We start from the raw sequence: 15,693 nt of genomic DNA on the forward strand, positions 1-15,693 counted from the left end.
AGCAGGAAAGGTATGTTAAAGAGAAAAATCCATGATATTTTTTTATTGTTTTCTTTCAACAGACATACATTGGCAGTGTGGTGATATCAATAAACCCTTACAGATCTTTACCCATTTATACTCCAGAGAAAGTGGAAGAATACAGAAACCGAAACTTTTATGAACTCAGTCCTCACATGTAAGTATGGTGAAGAAGTTTTAGTTTTCATTCTGTCCTGGAACAGATGGTACCAGCTGTGTCTGTCATCAAAAGTCTGTGTTGATTAAAGCAAAAAAAAACCCCAAATCACACCACCACTCCTCCAAAATGAATTTTTATTAATTCATTCTTATTTTAAAGAGAAGTCAAGATGAGTTACTCTTTCTGTTTCATGTATTTAGATCCTGGTATGTGAATTTCAGAACATTTTCCTGTGATTGTTAGCAGTAGCCTTTATTACTGCATTGGAAAGCAAGTAGTCTGTTTTCGAGGAAATCTGTTTCTTTCGAAGTCCAGATTGCCTTGTGAAAGCCTCTAGGTGTTAAAAATTTTTGGGTCATATAGTGTTAATTTTGATATCTGAAACTCTTAATTTCTCTTTACACAATTCAAAAAATGAAAAAAACCCACCATGATGAATGCAGAAACATATTGGATATGTCTGAATGATAACTGTAGGAAAATAAACCTTGGTCTCCTCTGTGCTGGGTGAAAATGAGCCTGTTCTAAAAGGGCAGAGTACCACAAATATAGAATGCAAATTTTAAGGCTAAAATATATAGCATATATACAGACATATAATATTGCAAAATATGATTTGCACGTGATGTAAATTCCAAGTCTACATTTAGGAATAGAAGGCTGGGAAGTAGGTATAATCTCTTATTCTGATTTTGATTCACCTTCTGTAATACCTCTACAAGGGTCCGTATTGCCAATAAGTCAAAGGCCTTGCCTTGTAGTTATAGAGAACTGGCACAACGCCCATTATTTGGGCCTGGTCAGAATTATTGGGAGTAATGGAACGTGGTTAAGCCCTGTCCATAATAGGACAGGACTTTAGTCACAGGTGTAGGTGGTATGGCTGAAAATGAGGTATCTTGTCTTCCGGGTCTGTATGTTGTGGTAATCATTCTCTCTTGGTAGACATCATAGTGGTGAGCTTAAAGACAGCTAGTCCTCTTCCCCGCATGATGCTGGGATAGCGAATGTTCCCAGTGTGTTGTGAGGTTGCCATCTGACTTTGCAGTCACATACTCAGGAGACTGACTTGAGTGATCAGTGATCAGATGAGTGTCTAAACATGGCCATAAATCTATGCATCTTCCTTCAGTGTTAGCTTTTAGGTTAAAAGGAAATTATGTATGGAAAGAGTTCTGGAATTTATTTTGTTCTGATTAATTTTTTGCCCTCATGCTTCATCTGTAACTACGCCAGATATGTTGGCTGAAATGCAAATAGCCAATTAATCAGATGAAATAAGCTTCCCGTAGTTCTTGGCCCTCTTGGATCTGAACTCTGGCTATGTTCAGGTTTTCTTTCTTCACAGTTTTGTTTAGCAAGCACAATTGCTTGCTAAATTAGCACAGTTGCTTTCTAAAAGAACTTTCTGCTCTGCTAACTTTGTTCAGCTGTATAAAATTTGCTGTCATATGATGGAAGATTTTAAAAATAAAATCTGGGAGTTACAGTTTGACATTCTGAAAGTCAGTACTATGTGCTTGGTTACATGTTGAATCAAGTACACAGTAATATATTGATCTCCGCATTTTTCCCATCTCTCTTGAGGGATGTTTTTCCAGAATAGAAACGGTCAACAGTCATTCTTGTGTGTATTATGAAGGTCTTTACTTGGTAGAAAAATGTTTCGTATACATCATTCATCACTAATGACAATAATTTTATGGTCAGGCTGCCGTCTCAAAGCAAGAACTTCTGGAGTCCAAACACTAGAAATCCACTTTAAGAGCAGTAGTTTGAAGTGAGAAAATGTAGAATTTTAACTATGTCAGGAGATCTCGACTGTGTGATAGTAATAGATTTTCCTTGCAAGTTTGGATAGAATGCCAAGTCATTAAAAGTGTAAGGCTAATTTGTCTTGGACAGATACGTGTCTCCAGAAATTTGCTTTATTTGGTATTGCTTCCGTAGGAAAATTTTGTCTTCTGACAACATCTCTTTGAAACTACAGGACTATGAAATAATCTTTGTTATGTTGCTTTTTTGTTTGGTTGGTTTGGGTTTGGTTTTTGTTTGTTTCTTTTTTGTTTTGTTTTTTTTTTTTTTACAGATACAATGTTTTCTTTTCAAAGTGTAGAAATATAAAATGATCTTACTTTATGGTGACCTTGCTTCCCTTCCCACCTGTCTGTAGGTGCTTATGAGGACTGCAGAATCAAGGGAGACACTTGTCTCTGCTAAAGTTGGTAAACTTCTCACTGTCTTTAAAAGATGCTTTTAAGATATTGTAGGTGTCTAAAATAAGGGCTATGTAGGCTGTCTTACGCCATCTCTGACAAGCCTAAACAACTTTTCATCCCCTTTAATATAGAGTGCCTTGTGCTGTAGCCTAAGGATTGATGCCAGTCCACTTGCTCACTCTGTGAACATAGAGCTGGTACTTGAATGCTGCCTCATAGACCATGAGGTGAGCTTCCAGGTTGACCATATGGTCCTGCTGCAGCCCAGCCTAGACTGATCACCAACGGGGTGCTTGCCTACCACGCTGGTCAGTACAGGCCAGGAACTGGGTTTGGGACAGAGCCGGCATCATCCCAGTCTTGGAGCTTGCAGCTAATGCTAGGGTTGACTGATCTTGGGAGTAGGAGGCCATGGTTAAAAGCAGGGTTCAGGCATGTCTGAGGATGTTGCTACAATTCCACAGAGACCTTGCAATCTTTGAGCTTTTTTTTTTTTTTTTTCCAGCTCAGGAACTTTAATGAAGAGATGCTGTGAGACAAATTGCAATTTGTGGTATTCTGATGTGGGGGTAAAAAAACCCCACATTGATTTGTGGAGATGTACGTATTTTTCTTTGATGTGTAAATCTCCATTAAGCCATGGCCTTTTCAGAAGAATTGATTGTGGGTAAGCCCACTGTGCCATTTAAGTATGCTTTGGGAAAAGGCTTTTGGTTCCTATTGCATAATCCTGAGCAAAGCAAAACTCTTGACCGTTTATAAGGAAATTAATGCATATGACCTAGAAAGTATGTCTAGAAATAAAACGATACATAGTGTGTTTATTTCAGCATCTCCTTTGTACAAATAATCAATCTAATTTTGTTACTAGTGCTAGCTAGAAAAATGCAAAGAATTTATTGCAGAAAATTTCTAGCAGCGATTTGGTTTGAGATTCCTACAGAAACCAAGTCTGTGTGGCACCAAAACTCTTCTGTCAGAAACAAACATGCTGTTACCTGTTAACATGGTAGCTCATGTTCTCCAAGGTCTGTCATTTTGGAGAGAACCTTCAGGTTTGGGAATCACAGGTTTTAAGTGTCAGTGTCTCTGGAGCAGGCTGCCATGGGACACTCCCAGAGCTCTGGCTGCGTGTGGGAGCTCCTGGGAAACAAGGAATCTGACCATGTTTTGCTTATTTTCCGGTAGTTTCATATGACCTTCTGTCTATGCTTGAGGTGTGTGCAAGCATTTGTATGCGATGGATTGGTATAGGGGGGATGTGCTTGAGAATGCCAGCAGAGAGTCCCAGTAAAATAGCAGGCTTGGTGAGCAAATGAAAACAGAAGGAAAAAGAGAGAAAAGTATATAATGACATGAAGGGAATCCATACCTAGGGATTTTTTTCCATATATGGTCACTGAAGGAAACACACACTCACGGGAGTGAAAATCTGTCCACATGTTTTCTTAGCCCTAGTCTGAAAGGCGAGGGAGTAAACGCCTAGTTATCTGCTCTACGTTTCATCAACCTTAAGAGCGTCTGCGAGAGTGACTGAGGCTTTCAGTGACGCTAGTTAATACTTAATTGCAGGCTTTGGGCATTGTTTTTTTTTTTTTAGTTATTTTTTTAAAATGTTCTTTGGAAAGTACAGAGTAAGGCCACGGACGCATTTTGAATGGGCAGCTAAACTGAATTTCTGGAAGAAAGTTTCTGGTCAGGTTATTTTGGATAGTGTTATACCTCATAAAATTTGATCAAAGAGATTTTTATTTTAATAGTCCATTCCTCTCTAAATATACCACTGTTGTTGTGGCACCATGTAATAAAGTGTTACTTTTCTAGGCCTTCTGAATGCTTATTTTCATAGTCTATGGCTATTTGCATAGCTGTAATAGGAAGTTTACCAAGCTTTTAAATTGTTTTTTGTTTTTTTTTTTTTTTTCAAAGTTTTGTTAATCTTGCTGGTTTTGTCTTTATCTGCAAGGCAGGATCAAACTTGCCTCTGACTTGACAGGGCGGAGTATGACATTTCAGTGTTCAGTTTGCTGCTTGATTTGTGCAGTCCTTACACTTCTGTTCTGCTCTTTTAGTTGATGTAATTACTATTTCAGTCGATGTAATTGCTGTTTTGCTTACCTTGTGGGTAACCTAGACACGCGAGAGAACCAAGCTGCCTGTCTTGATAATTTACATTGACTTCTACAAGGGACAAAGGCATCTGCTGGCATCTTCAAAGTGAACGCATTAGGAAATAAATAGCTTGTAGTATCACATATTTGTAACCATCACGCTGTATCACTTTCCTACCAGTAACAGATTTGCTTTAAGGGGGACTGCAGAGTGGGTGCTTTCTTGCTTTTCCTATCTTAACGTCGGCTCCTGGCAGCTCTCTGTCTCTGGGAGGTAGCATGGCATGTGACTCTTTGCTCCCCTTCATGTTCTGAAAAGCCTTACCTGCTCGCTCTAGAAGAATCACAGATTATTTTAAGTTGAGGGACAAAATTGAAAGTGGCAACAGTATGCCTAACGGCAAGCTACAAGCAAATAGGAGTTCAGAGTCAACGTGCATTTTTTTTAAGCTATGCACTGAATTATTTACGGTGCATAATTGGGAGAGCAGGAAAATATCTGGAGAAGGCTTTTATCTATTGAATTCCACTTAGGCTGTTTTGCTGTTTATTCTGTTTACTTGTTAATAGCTCTTTTAAGTCAAGTATTTCTGAAAAGATAATAGTTTTGCCTTATAAGCTTTCGAATTCAGAGAGACTTAAACTCCTGCAGGCAACTCGTGAAAACCAGCTTGTCTTTATATGGGATATAAACACAAAGATACCAACCTTATGCCTATTAAAATACAAGAATAAGGAACTTATTAATGTTTCCAATTTCAATGATCATCATATTAATAATTATTGGGACATATTAGGATATTCTGTGAATATCTGCAGTTGCTCTGACAATAGATAAAATTTGCTGTTTCCTTCTCAAGTTTTGAGCCAATGTAAACAGTGAATATAGAAGCTATATTTTTGCTTCTGGCTTTTTTTGCTGGTATTCCAGGATTGCATGTCTTCCGAAACACCAAGGTTACAGTAACTCTCTTTCCTCCTGGATTTAAAGCAAAAATTTTTGTCTAAAGGGCACGAGAAAGTCCCAGCTGTGAGTGGTAGTTTTTGCCTATATGTAAAACTCACCTTTTCCCCATAGGTAGTGGAGCTTTAAGATACAAAGTCGCTGTCTTTATTTGTTGAAGAAGGAGATGGTGGGGTGAGAGCCTGTGCCACAGTTCAGTGTCCTTCATTGCCCCAGTTTATTTTAGCATTTCCTTTTCAGTTTGCCCTTTCCTCATCCTTTCCTTTTGTTTTGAAGGGGGTTTTGGGTGTTTTGGGTGTGTGGGGGGTTTTTTTGGTTGTTTGGGGTATTTTGTTCTTTTTTTTTTTTTTTTTTTTAATTTCCCCCCTATGGTTTTGTTCACCTTGCAGCAGTATCCCCTTTTTACAGACCTTTTGTCCTTTTTCCTAATAATTCCTGACTTCTCCAGAGACTCAGCCTTTGGACTTGTTCATGTGGCTCAGCAGAGTGCCTCTTTCAGAAGAGATTTATAGTCGAGGGAAGATGATCGCTTCAGAGGTTAGTTGGCAAAATTAACCCCTGGGCAGAGAGGGAGCATCTACGACTGACAGAAATCATAAATAGCAATTAGAGAGGACTGCCAGTATCTAATTGTTAAACCCATGCTAGGAATGAGTTGAAAGAAGAAAGGGAGGGAAAAAAACCTACAGAGAATATTGAAGTCTTATTTTGGAAGGGGTCAGGCTTATTACTTTCTTAACCTCTACAGTGAGGCAGTACTGGATGTGGTGTACCTGTGAATGTAAATTCCTCAAGTGTATAGATGAAAAGGGGATGAAGCATCACACTTGCTTCAAGAGTCAGAAGGACTTAATGCCTGAGAAGAGCCACCTCTTTTGCAGGCTGCTGATGTACACCCATGGGATGCTCAGTTTCCTAAATTTTACACTTGGTAGGAGACCTCAGAAGCCCTTCTGGGGAAACAGAGTTTTGTGGAAGGTGGTTGTGATGTGGCCATATTGAAATGGCCCTCCGATTCTCTGAAGAGTGTTTTGGAAGTGATTTGTGAACTAGGGTTAGGGTGTAAAGCCAGGTTTCTCTTGCATGCGATAATAAATTTAGCTTTTTCCTGAAATTTGAGCAGGGCTATTTCAGTTGGTTTGGATAGCACATAATGCAGCCATGTCACCCCAGTGCCACAGAGGTGAATATAGTCTTATTGACAAGAACAGTAGTTGCTTGTTTCTGCCGGTATTAGATTGCATGAAAATTTGTAATAATGTGTAATAATACAGGAACTGATTTATAGCAGGACGTGCCGTTGTAAGGAGGCTCAAAAAATGCACCCAACATCCAAGAAGGGTAAACAGCCTGCAAAAAGCTGTGTATAGATGAATGTTGGGCTTTATTTTAATTTTTTAAATGGTCTGGGGTGACATTTAGACTGGATTCCAAAGTTCAGTGGAATGAGCCTTTCCATTGGTCCTCTGAGTAGTGCTTCCTAAATTAAGAAATGAAAAGGCCCTTTAAATTCTTTTTGTATGGCACTGGTGCTGTCATTCTTCTGTCAGTGTCTAGGACACAGGATTTCCAACATGAAAGCGTACGATGCTGTGTGTGGCCGCAGAGCCGTAGCACGGGTAGGGTGGAGCTGCCAGAGCTGCCTGCACATGGACTCGCCCAGACATCAGACGGTCCGGCAGTGTGGAGTCCAGGTGGATTTTTGTGCTGTTGTGGCATTTAAACACTTCCTAGGCCAGGAAGGAGTATGTATAGATTATAGGGGATATAAAAAGCATCAAGACAAAACTGTCTCCCAAAATACCCCAAGAGGCAGAGAGGACTCTGCCTCTGGTCTCGCCCTCCAGCTTCTCTGTGTCTCAGAACTCTCAGAAGCTACAGCAGCATATGCTGCTGTGACAAAATTATTCAAAAGCACCAGATCCACTGGCTCACGAACAATTTTGGTCTCCATAGCCATACCAGTTGGCAGTACTGTCAGTCACAGCTCCTGAAGCCCTGCTGCCAGAGGCTTCTCTCTCTGGCCGGGACCCACCTGGCTCCAGTAGAGCCTGCTCATTCATCAGTTGCTCGTTTGGAGAGCCATGTGTGGTCCTAGCCAACATTCACGTGTCCAGTGGGCTTTTCGAAGAAGCTTGCAAAAAAACGCAATTGTGTACCTTTAAAGGATAGTGAGTTTGTAAGGGAAACACTTAAGATGTGTTCCAGATGCTTCTGTAACTCTATAATTGTCGTCATGGTGTACAAAGGAAAATAATCTTGGGGCATCCTTCATGAATTAACTGCTGGCTTAGAGCCTCAAGAAAATAACTTTGTTTTCAGAACTGTTTTAAAATATTTACTCATACCTCTGTACGCAGCATACTTTCACATTTGACTTCAGTCATGTCAGGGATAGAGAGTCAAATGTTTTTAGTTGTCTGTGACAATCTCTTTCTCTTCTTTTTTTGCATGTGAGTGTATTTGTTATAGTTGTGTTTATTTGTAAGCCAAAAAAAAAATTTGGGGTTTGGCTAGATTGTTAGAGCAAAAATAATTTTTAAAAAAGGTAAAAAAAAAAAAAAAAAAAAAAGCCTTAATATATGTTGAATGGTTGGAGATGTGTGTTAATGCTTCAGGAGTCTAAACTAATGGTAACTTTTTTGCTGGATCGCATTTCTCTCGTTTTCCTGGAAGTCAAATGGTCTGGCTAGTATTCACATTATGACATTGATATTTTTAGGACATAAAATGCTGAGATTTTTTTTAAAATTAATTCACATTGTTGCATAAAGCAGAATCTCTAATTCACACAAAGGGTGTGGGAACCCCTTCAGTATGACTGAATGTTGTGAATGAAGTGGGCACTTAATAAAGGAAAGGACCTGCAGTAATTTTTCAGTTTTGTAATGCAGCTCTCCACATTTGTCAGTACGTAACCGCTCTTTGTCTGTTCTCAACATTTCAAATAGTTCTCCTTCTAGCTCTTCATTTGTACGCCTAGGCCAGAACTAAGACTAGCCTTTTTTGTGCTGCTTAACAAAATGAAGTTCTTCCGATTAGAAAATTGACTGATGCTATGGTAGGACTTGGAAATAAAGGAAGCATTTTTGAACACTTCATGCGGCTTTAAATGTAACTTGAGGTTTAAAAAAGGATTCGATATTTTCATTTTTCTTTTCATTAGAATTTTGAGACTTTTTGCACGCTGAAAAGAATGAGAACTACTTAAACGGAGTTACTGCTACGGTTCAATTCTTAAATGCAGACTGAAGTGAGGGCAGGTAGAGACCCTGTCAGAAATGAGAGAAATTGCATTGTGTGCATTGTGTGTACATGGACCAGAATTTTCATTATGCCTTTCCTGAATTGGCAGCATGGAACTCTCTTAAGATCTGGGATTTCAAATTGCAATTAAGAACAGCTGTCGTCCTTTCATTGGAAGTGTCTCATTGTGTTTAATGGTTGCCTTTTTTTTTTTTTTTTTCCTCTTAAGCAATTTATAACATGCCAGAAAATGCCCATCTGCTATGCTAGGAGCCTTTGTCATGAGTTTAGATACAGTGTAAACAAGGCTAATGTTTAAAGCCTTAAAGAAACTTCAGTAAAATTCCAGCTTTTGTACCACCTTTAGAGGCAGAATGTTTTCCATTCTATCACTTTTTATTGGCAACAGGCTCCAGTTTCTTCAACTCTGGTACATTATGGTTAATATAGTTTGGGTTATTAAAGATAAACTTTTTCATGTTATAAATCAGGAAATACACAGTCTTAATATTTACTGTCTAGCACACAGAATAATCTACTTTTGAATAGATAAGAGAGCTGGGACTGGGGTTTAACAAACAAAGGTCTGAACTACAAAGACAGTTTAATTGTGGTCATTTCAGTAAATTAGTTCAAATTTGCACTTTTCTTATATACACAGTTTTCTTTTATATACTACAAAAATGATTTTTAATTGCTAAACCTTTTGGAATTCAAATTGTAACTGGTCATAATTGCTCCAAGGTGATTCTTAGAGAGGATGTACCCATAGGACAAAAAAGATGCGTGCAGTTGACATCCTCCTTGAGCATCAGCAGACCAACCAAGGACGTGGCTGTTGAAACATGCCCCTGGAAATAGTCTCCATGGGCTGGACTGAAGCCTGGTGTTGAGCAATTTGAAGAAGGCTTTTAATTTCTTGCTGTGACCAGTCATCCCACACACAAATTTGAGCAAATGCCATTTTATAGACTGAATAGACTCGTTAGCTTGGTGTTGTACCTGAGCTAACAAGCTCTCAGAAGCTCAGATAAGCTTTAGTGCCTGCTTTGTCCAGGGATTAATGAGTGGTGCTTTTTTTGAAAGAGAGCTGGGAGGTAAAAAAGAAGTTGCGTAGGCTTTTCAACTTCCTGACGAACTCCTTTGTTTGTTAAGAGTACTTAAGAGTTACGTGCAAAATTAAAACATTCAGTAACTCCTCCAAGTAAAGTAGCACCATACCTATGTAATTACACGGTGTTGGTGTTGCCCATCAGGCGTTTTCTGGATAACTGAATTACTTTTATTTGTGATTTTGTCACTGTTGTCTCTGGTAAACTTGAGGGCAGGTGTGTGCTAGCTTTTGCGTTATAGAGCCTGAATTTCAAAGCTAATAAATAGCAGCTTACTCCGGCTTACAAATAGCTATGAGGATGTGATTAATACTCCGATTTCTCCAATACTGTGGTGTGAATTTGGTGGAGTGCTCAGCGTTTTTTTGTGTTGCCTTCCAGTGCAGTCTATTGCACTAACAGATGGCTGACGTTTCTTTACCCATCTCACCAGGCAGAGCTATGAGGTCACTCCGGGACGCATCTTTTTATGTGAGCCACTCTGTCTCTTAGGTGCGTGCAGCATCCTGGAGCTCAGTTGTGCTACAGTATGCTGTTGTCCTGGGAGGTGAGACCTTTGAAAGCATGTCCCTTTCTATGAAGCGAGTATGTGAAGCTGGGCACCTCACTTCACTGTTCATCCTCCCCTGAGTACTGGAACACATTTAATTACTTTAGAATAAAGGAATAAGTTTATTTTTCATTCTTCAGTTTGCAGAGTAGAGTGAGCTTCTCTACGACAGGATTGTTACTGTTGCGCTAAAATTATTTCCAGTGAGAGAAGTCCCTGCATGAGCACACGTAGCAATGCATGCTTATTGTGGAAGCCAAACCTTGACTTGCAATATCTCTGCCCTTACAGCATCAGGAGGAAATTCTGACTTCAGGGTGATGCTTCTTAAAGCTGCAAATAAAATTGGTGTTTTCTTTTTGCGAAGCAGGAGAACGTTTGTTGAGGCGGTAACATGGAACACGGCCTGTTTGCTAAACATTTTTCCATGTGAAATCGTAAGAGCAGCACGCCCCTCTCCTCTGCCTCAGGAAAACCCCGCAAGCCGTACAGCCCTATTGTGGTTTCATTTGCGAGATCAAGAAGTCGCTGGCATTTTTACATGGAGCGTCTCTGCTCTGCCGCTGGGTTTGGACGAGCTCAAACTATGAGGCCCAAAGATACATCCTATTTGAAGAAAAAAAATTAAAAAAGAAAAGGAAAAAAGTGACTAACAGTAAATTCTCATCTGTACAGGAAAAGCCAGGTTATAATGATCATTATTCCTCTAATAGGATTATTGTCTTCTAAGTATTTCACCTGTATTCTGGGCCTGTTTTTTTCTGAAATAGCTATGGATAATTGTAAGGACCTGTGTTTAGCCGTGATCAGTGTTTTAAAAATGAGGAATAATTGTTTCTCGGTATTTTATTTTGATGTAATAAGTATTATGCTTAGCCACCTAAGTCAAGATGAATTACCTTTTTATTGGAGGAGTTTACTTTTAGTGTGCTGTTCACACAGTGCAGCAGCCTACTCAAAGCATGGCTTGTTCTGCAGAAAAAGATTTCTTTTATTTAAAATTTGGTCGAAGCTGACGTGAACTGAACACATGTGCTTGACCAGCAAACTTCCCTAATTTTCAGACACATGGTGTATTAGGTACAGAAACTAATTCAATTTTCTGTAAAATATTGAGAGTCCAGATATTTCAGCGCAGAAAGGGAATGATTGTTTTCCCTTGCTCCCCCTTTTCCTCCCTGTCCCACCAGTCCTTCATTTCCAAATACGTGCAAGAGTTCAGAGGTGCAATTCAAATCTGCTAGTATGTAGATGAAATAGTAAACTGGAATTTTAAAAAAATGGTGTGTCCTTTAAACTGTGACAGAAGCCAAGCAAGGAGAATCAGTTTACATCTCTGTTTTCCTTACTGTCCCGTTCAGCTGTCTGACCCCTTGCTACTCCATTTGAACTGGGGAATGCGTTTGTTAATGGGCTAAATCCTAATTTTTACAAGCCCGACCTCAGAAAAGCTTCAGAAAGTCCATGGAGAACTGTTGAGTCTCTCGCCACCGGCACGCCTGGTGTGCCATGAAACTGCTGCCCTTGCAGGTGGCTGCAGGCTCGTTTGGTGCAGTCAGGATGTGGCAGGTCAAGGAAGAGTATGGAGCTTCTGACTCACAATATGGCTACCAAAAAGGTTCAGCGTATACTTCTGCAGTAAAACCACCGAGTGTAAGGAGTTGGCTGGCTTAGGCAGTCGTTAAATCAAGCATGCAAGTGCTGATTTATCTTGGGAAATAAACTACATCTAATTAAATATGGTTTTAATAAAACAATGGAAAACACTTCCTGTACTTCCCTTCAAAGATATCATAGCCCAGTAACATTATTGTAAACAGAAATGCCTTTTCCCCCAAAAAAATTAAAATCCTTGCAGTGCATGGTAGAGCAGGCTCATTTGCTGTAGGTCAGCAGAGGCCCAGCTGTGTCGTCCTGTGTGATCGTGTAGGAGCTGGTTGGCTGCCTTGGTGACACAGCCCGGCGTGTGGGGTGGGAGACTGTTTGGGTTACAAACTCAGCTGGTTAGTGCTGTGCCTTGGAAAGGGGAGTTATTCCTTCATGCTAGACCCATGGCCTGAGTACGGATGAGGAGCTGATGGTTACGTGGCATCCAGCTGGCTGATTTAATTTCAAGGAATGGCACTAGTCACGGGGGAATCCAAGCCAAGCTGCTCTTCTGAAAAGCTTGGAGATACTTGCTTCCCTCCCCCCGGCCTTGGCTTATCATAGAATCACAGAATCATAGGGTTGGAAGGGACCTCTGGAGATCATCTAGTCCAACCCCCTGCCAGAGCAGGGTCACCTAGAGCAGGTTGCACAGGAACGTGTCCAGGCAGGTTTGGAACGTCTCCAGAGATGGAGACTCTGCCACCTCTCTGGGCAGCCTGTGCCAGTGCTCTGCCACCCTCAAAGTAAAGAAGTTCCTCCTCATGTTTAGGTGGAACTTCCTATGTTCACGTTTGTGCCTGTTAGCTCTTGTCCTGTCCCTGGGCACCACTGAAAAGAGCCTGGCCCCATCCTCCTGACACCCACCCTTTAAGTATTTATAAGTGTTGATAAGGTCCCCCCTCAGCCGTCTTTTTTCCAGACTGAAGAGACCCAAATCCCTCAGCCTTTCTTCATGTATTTATTATGTATATATTCACTTCAGCTGATAACAGGAACCCGCTCCAAGTAAGAGTTCACTATTTCAATTCCCTTCTTTAGGCGAACTAAGTCACAAGTTATACCTGTTGTTTGGCTGCAGCTGAAGGTGTTTATATTGTGTACAGCCGGCACTGGTCCATATTAATTCAATTTGGTATGCCCTAGTGGGTTTTCCATGGTTAACATGTTACCAGGGCAGGAGACTGACCTGTCGACTTGGTTACCTGCAGCACCAAAGCTCTGCCCGCTGCTCCTCTCTGCCACCATATTACATTACTTTAGAGGACCCAACCTTGGACTCATGCCCTGGTCACTCTCCTGACCATCTGCTGCGCATGTTTCACTGCTAGCTTACACTACTGAGCTGTTGAATGTGATGTGGACACACTGGGGTTGATAGTGTTTCCTAAAATTTAGAGGAAGTCTATTTTGCAGTCTGGATTAGAAAGTGGCACCATCATCCTCAGCTTCAGAGATCCTGGTTTTCCACCAGTTGAAGGGAAGTAATGCAACAGCTGGGTCATAGGCTCCTGGTAAAAGGCGTTTCTTGTTTTCCATCATACTGAAGTGCATCTCTAAAGAGATGCCTTAGATGTTGTTGAAACAGAAGATCATAGGCTGCAGTTTTGGCTTTTGTGTACAGTGCTGGGGAAAGACCACTATTGGTTTTCAAATTATTACATTTTTTTGGACTGTCAGTCAGTAAAAAGGAAGTGATCAAAACTGATAAAGCCTCCCAGTTGCTTGGAGGGGAAATGTGTGCCACCCTGTAAGAGAGAAAAGGGTTGGGGACAGACTGGGCTGTAGTGAACTGTGAGGTTGTGCAGGCACAGTATTTGGGGAAGAAGCTTTGGTTGGACCTCTCTGTAGGGAGGTTTTTGAGGCAAAGTCATAAAATTGTTTTGGTTGGAAGAGACCTTTAAGATCATCAAGTCCAACCATTAACCTGGCACTGCCAAGTCCACCACTAAACCATGTCCCTCAGCACCACGTCTACATGCCTTTTAAGTACCTCCAGGGATGGTGACTCACCCACTTCCCTCGGCAGCCTCCTCCAATGCTTGACAACCCTTTCAGTGAATAAATTTTTCCTAATATCCAATCTAAACCTCCCCTGGTGCAACTGGAGGCCATCTGAAATCTGTTTCATCCTGAGAAGGACAAAATTATCAGAAAGAACATTTTCTTCTTTTTGTCCAGACCTCAGAATAGTGGCCTGAATCATTTTTTCTGCTAAACCTGCAGTATGTGTACGAGCATCGGAGGGTATATTATATTCCCAGTCTACTGGAACAGAAAATAAGTCTCTCTGGCTTAATACTAGCCTGTGTTTTAAAGTGTTTTACTCTTGAAAATCAAGAGTGGCTTTGTCTGTCCTCTTCCCCCCTCCCTTCCCCTCTCTCCCTTCCATAAATTACAGCTGCTTCTTACAAATCAGATTGGGGTGATTTACACAGCTTTGGGCTTTATTCTGCATCTAATAACATCACAGTTGCTAATGTGAACTAACAAAGTGGGGAAGCATATGCAGGAGGTACCCTTCTGCTGTGTATAATAGCCACATAGTATTGTTGATAAATCAAGTTTCTGTGCTCACCAGGAAAATAAAATTGGAGAATATGAATAGGAGAAAAGGCTTTCCGTCTGTCTTAGCACACCTCTTTATCCTGGTGTTTAAACTTGTTTTATTTTTTTCCTGATTGGCATTTTTCAAAGAGCAGCTGCTTGCCTGTGAAGGTCTATCGTAGCCGAAGCTCCATCAATTTAGCTGTTACTTTATTCACTCCAGTGGCAGGCTAATCAACCTTTTCTTTTCAAGTGTGTCAAAGTGCTGAACATGAGACAGTTTGTAATTATGGAAAATGGGAGTACATTTTTTATCCTTAGGGCAATTAGATTAAATGATTCTGCACTATGAGCTAATACTATAAATAATATCTTACGGTTGTTTTTCCTGAATGGTGAATTTTCCACTGAGCTTCAATGGGCGGGGGGAACATATATAGCAAATAGTGATGATTTATAACGTAAAACCTCGAAGCGCTTTATAAAATGTGTTTCCACTGTTCCTAGCTCAAGTTATTAGGAATTTTTATACCCAAACAAACTGTCATTCTGATGTTTTCCCACTGCATGCTGTGAAAGGAGGAAATAATTTGTTTGCTGTTACCTTGTTACTGAGCACTTCTGCGCATTCACAAGGAGAAGGAACTTAAATGATGCTCTTAATTAAACCAGGAAAAAAAATAATATAAATTACATTTTATGTAAAATTTACATTAACAATGTATGTACAATTTACATCTTACTGTTCTTTTTAGTCTAGCATGGTATATAATCTTTGATAAGCATTGACTTCCAGTATCCTGCCAGCGTGTTTAGACACAGTTGAGCAGAAGTAAAGGGGTACCAGGGCCCCGCTTCATAAGGAATTGGAACGGTTAAGAAGAGCGGTTTTCTTAATTTCCTTTGGAAGTAGAAAATGAGTTGTCAGTTGCAAGCCAAGATCAAGCAAAAGACGTTTTAGAATGGGGACCAAGACTCAGTCAGTCTCAGTGACTGTGAAGCCAGTGAAGATGGGATGAAGGGAATTGACTCTATCAGTGCATGAGAAAAGCAATTGGAGGGAGTTTAAGATCATGCTAACTAATTACTGTTAATTGAGAATGCTAAGGGAAACGA

General features: G+C 40.4%; 1 protein-coding gene across 5 annotated transcripts in view; it reads left to right on the top strand.

Annotated features, from left to right (window-relative positions):
* Nucleotides 1–15,693, top strand: part of MYO1B (myosin IB) — a 115,518-nt gene that overhangs the window by 32,994 nt on the left and 66,831 nt on the right. For all 5 annotated transcript variants that reach the window (XM_074593928.1, XM_074593931.1, XM_074593930.1 and 2 more), the window contains exon 3: nt 63–178. In XM_074593928.1, the coding sequence (XP_074450029.1) occupies nt 63–178 (116 nt within the window). The remainder of the gene's footprint in view (nt 1–62; nt 179–15,693) is intronic.

This window comes from Larus michahellis, chromosome 7 (assembly GCF_964199755.1).
Source record: "Larus michahellis chromosome 7, bLarMic1.1, whole genome shotgun sequence".
Classification (NCBI taxonomy): Eukaryota; Metazoa; Chordata; class Aves; order Charadriiformes; family Laridae; genus Larus; species Larus michahellis.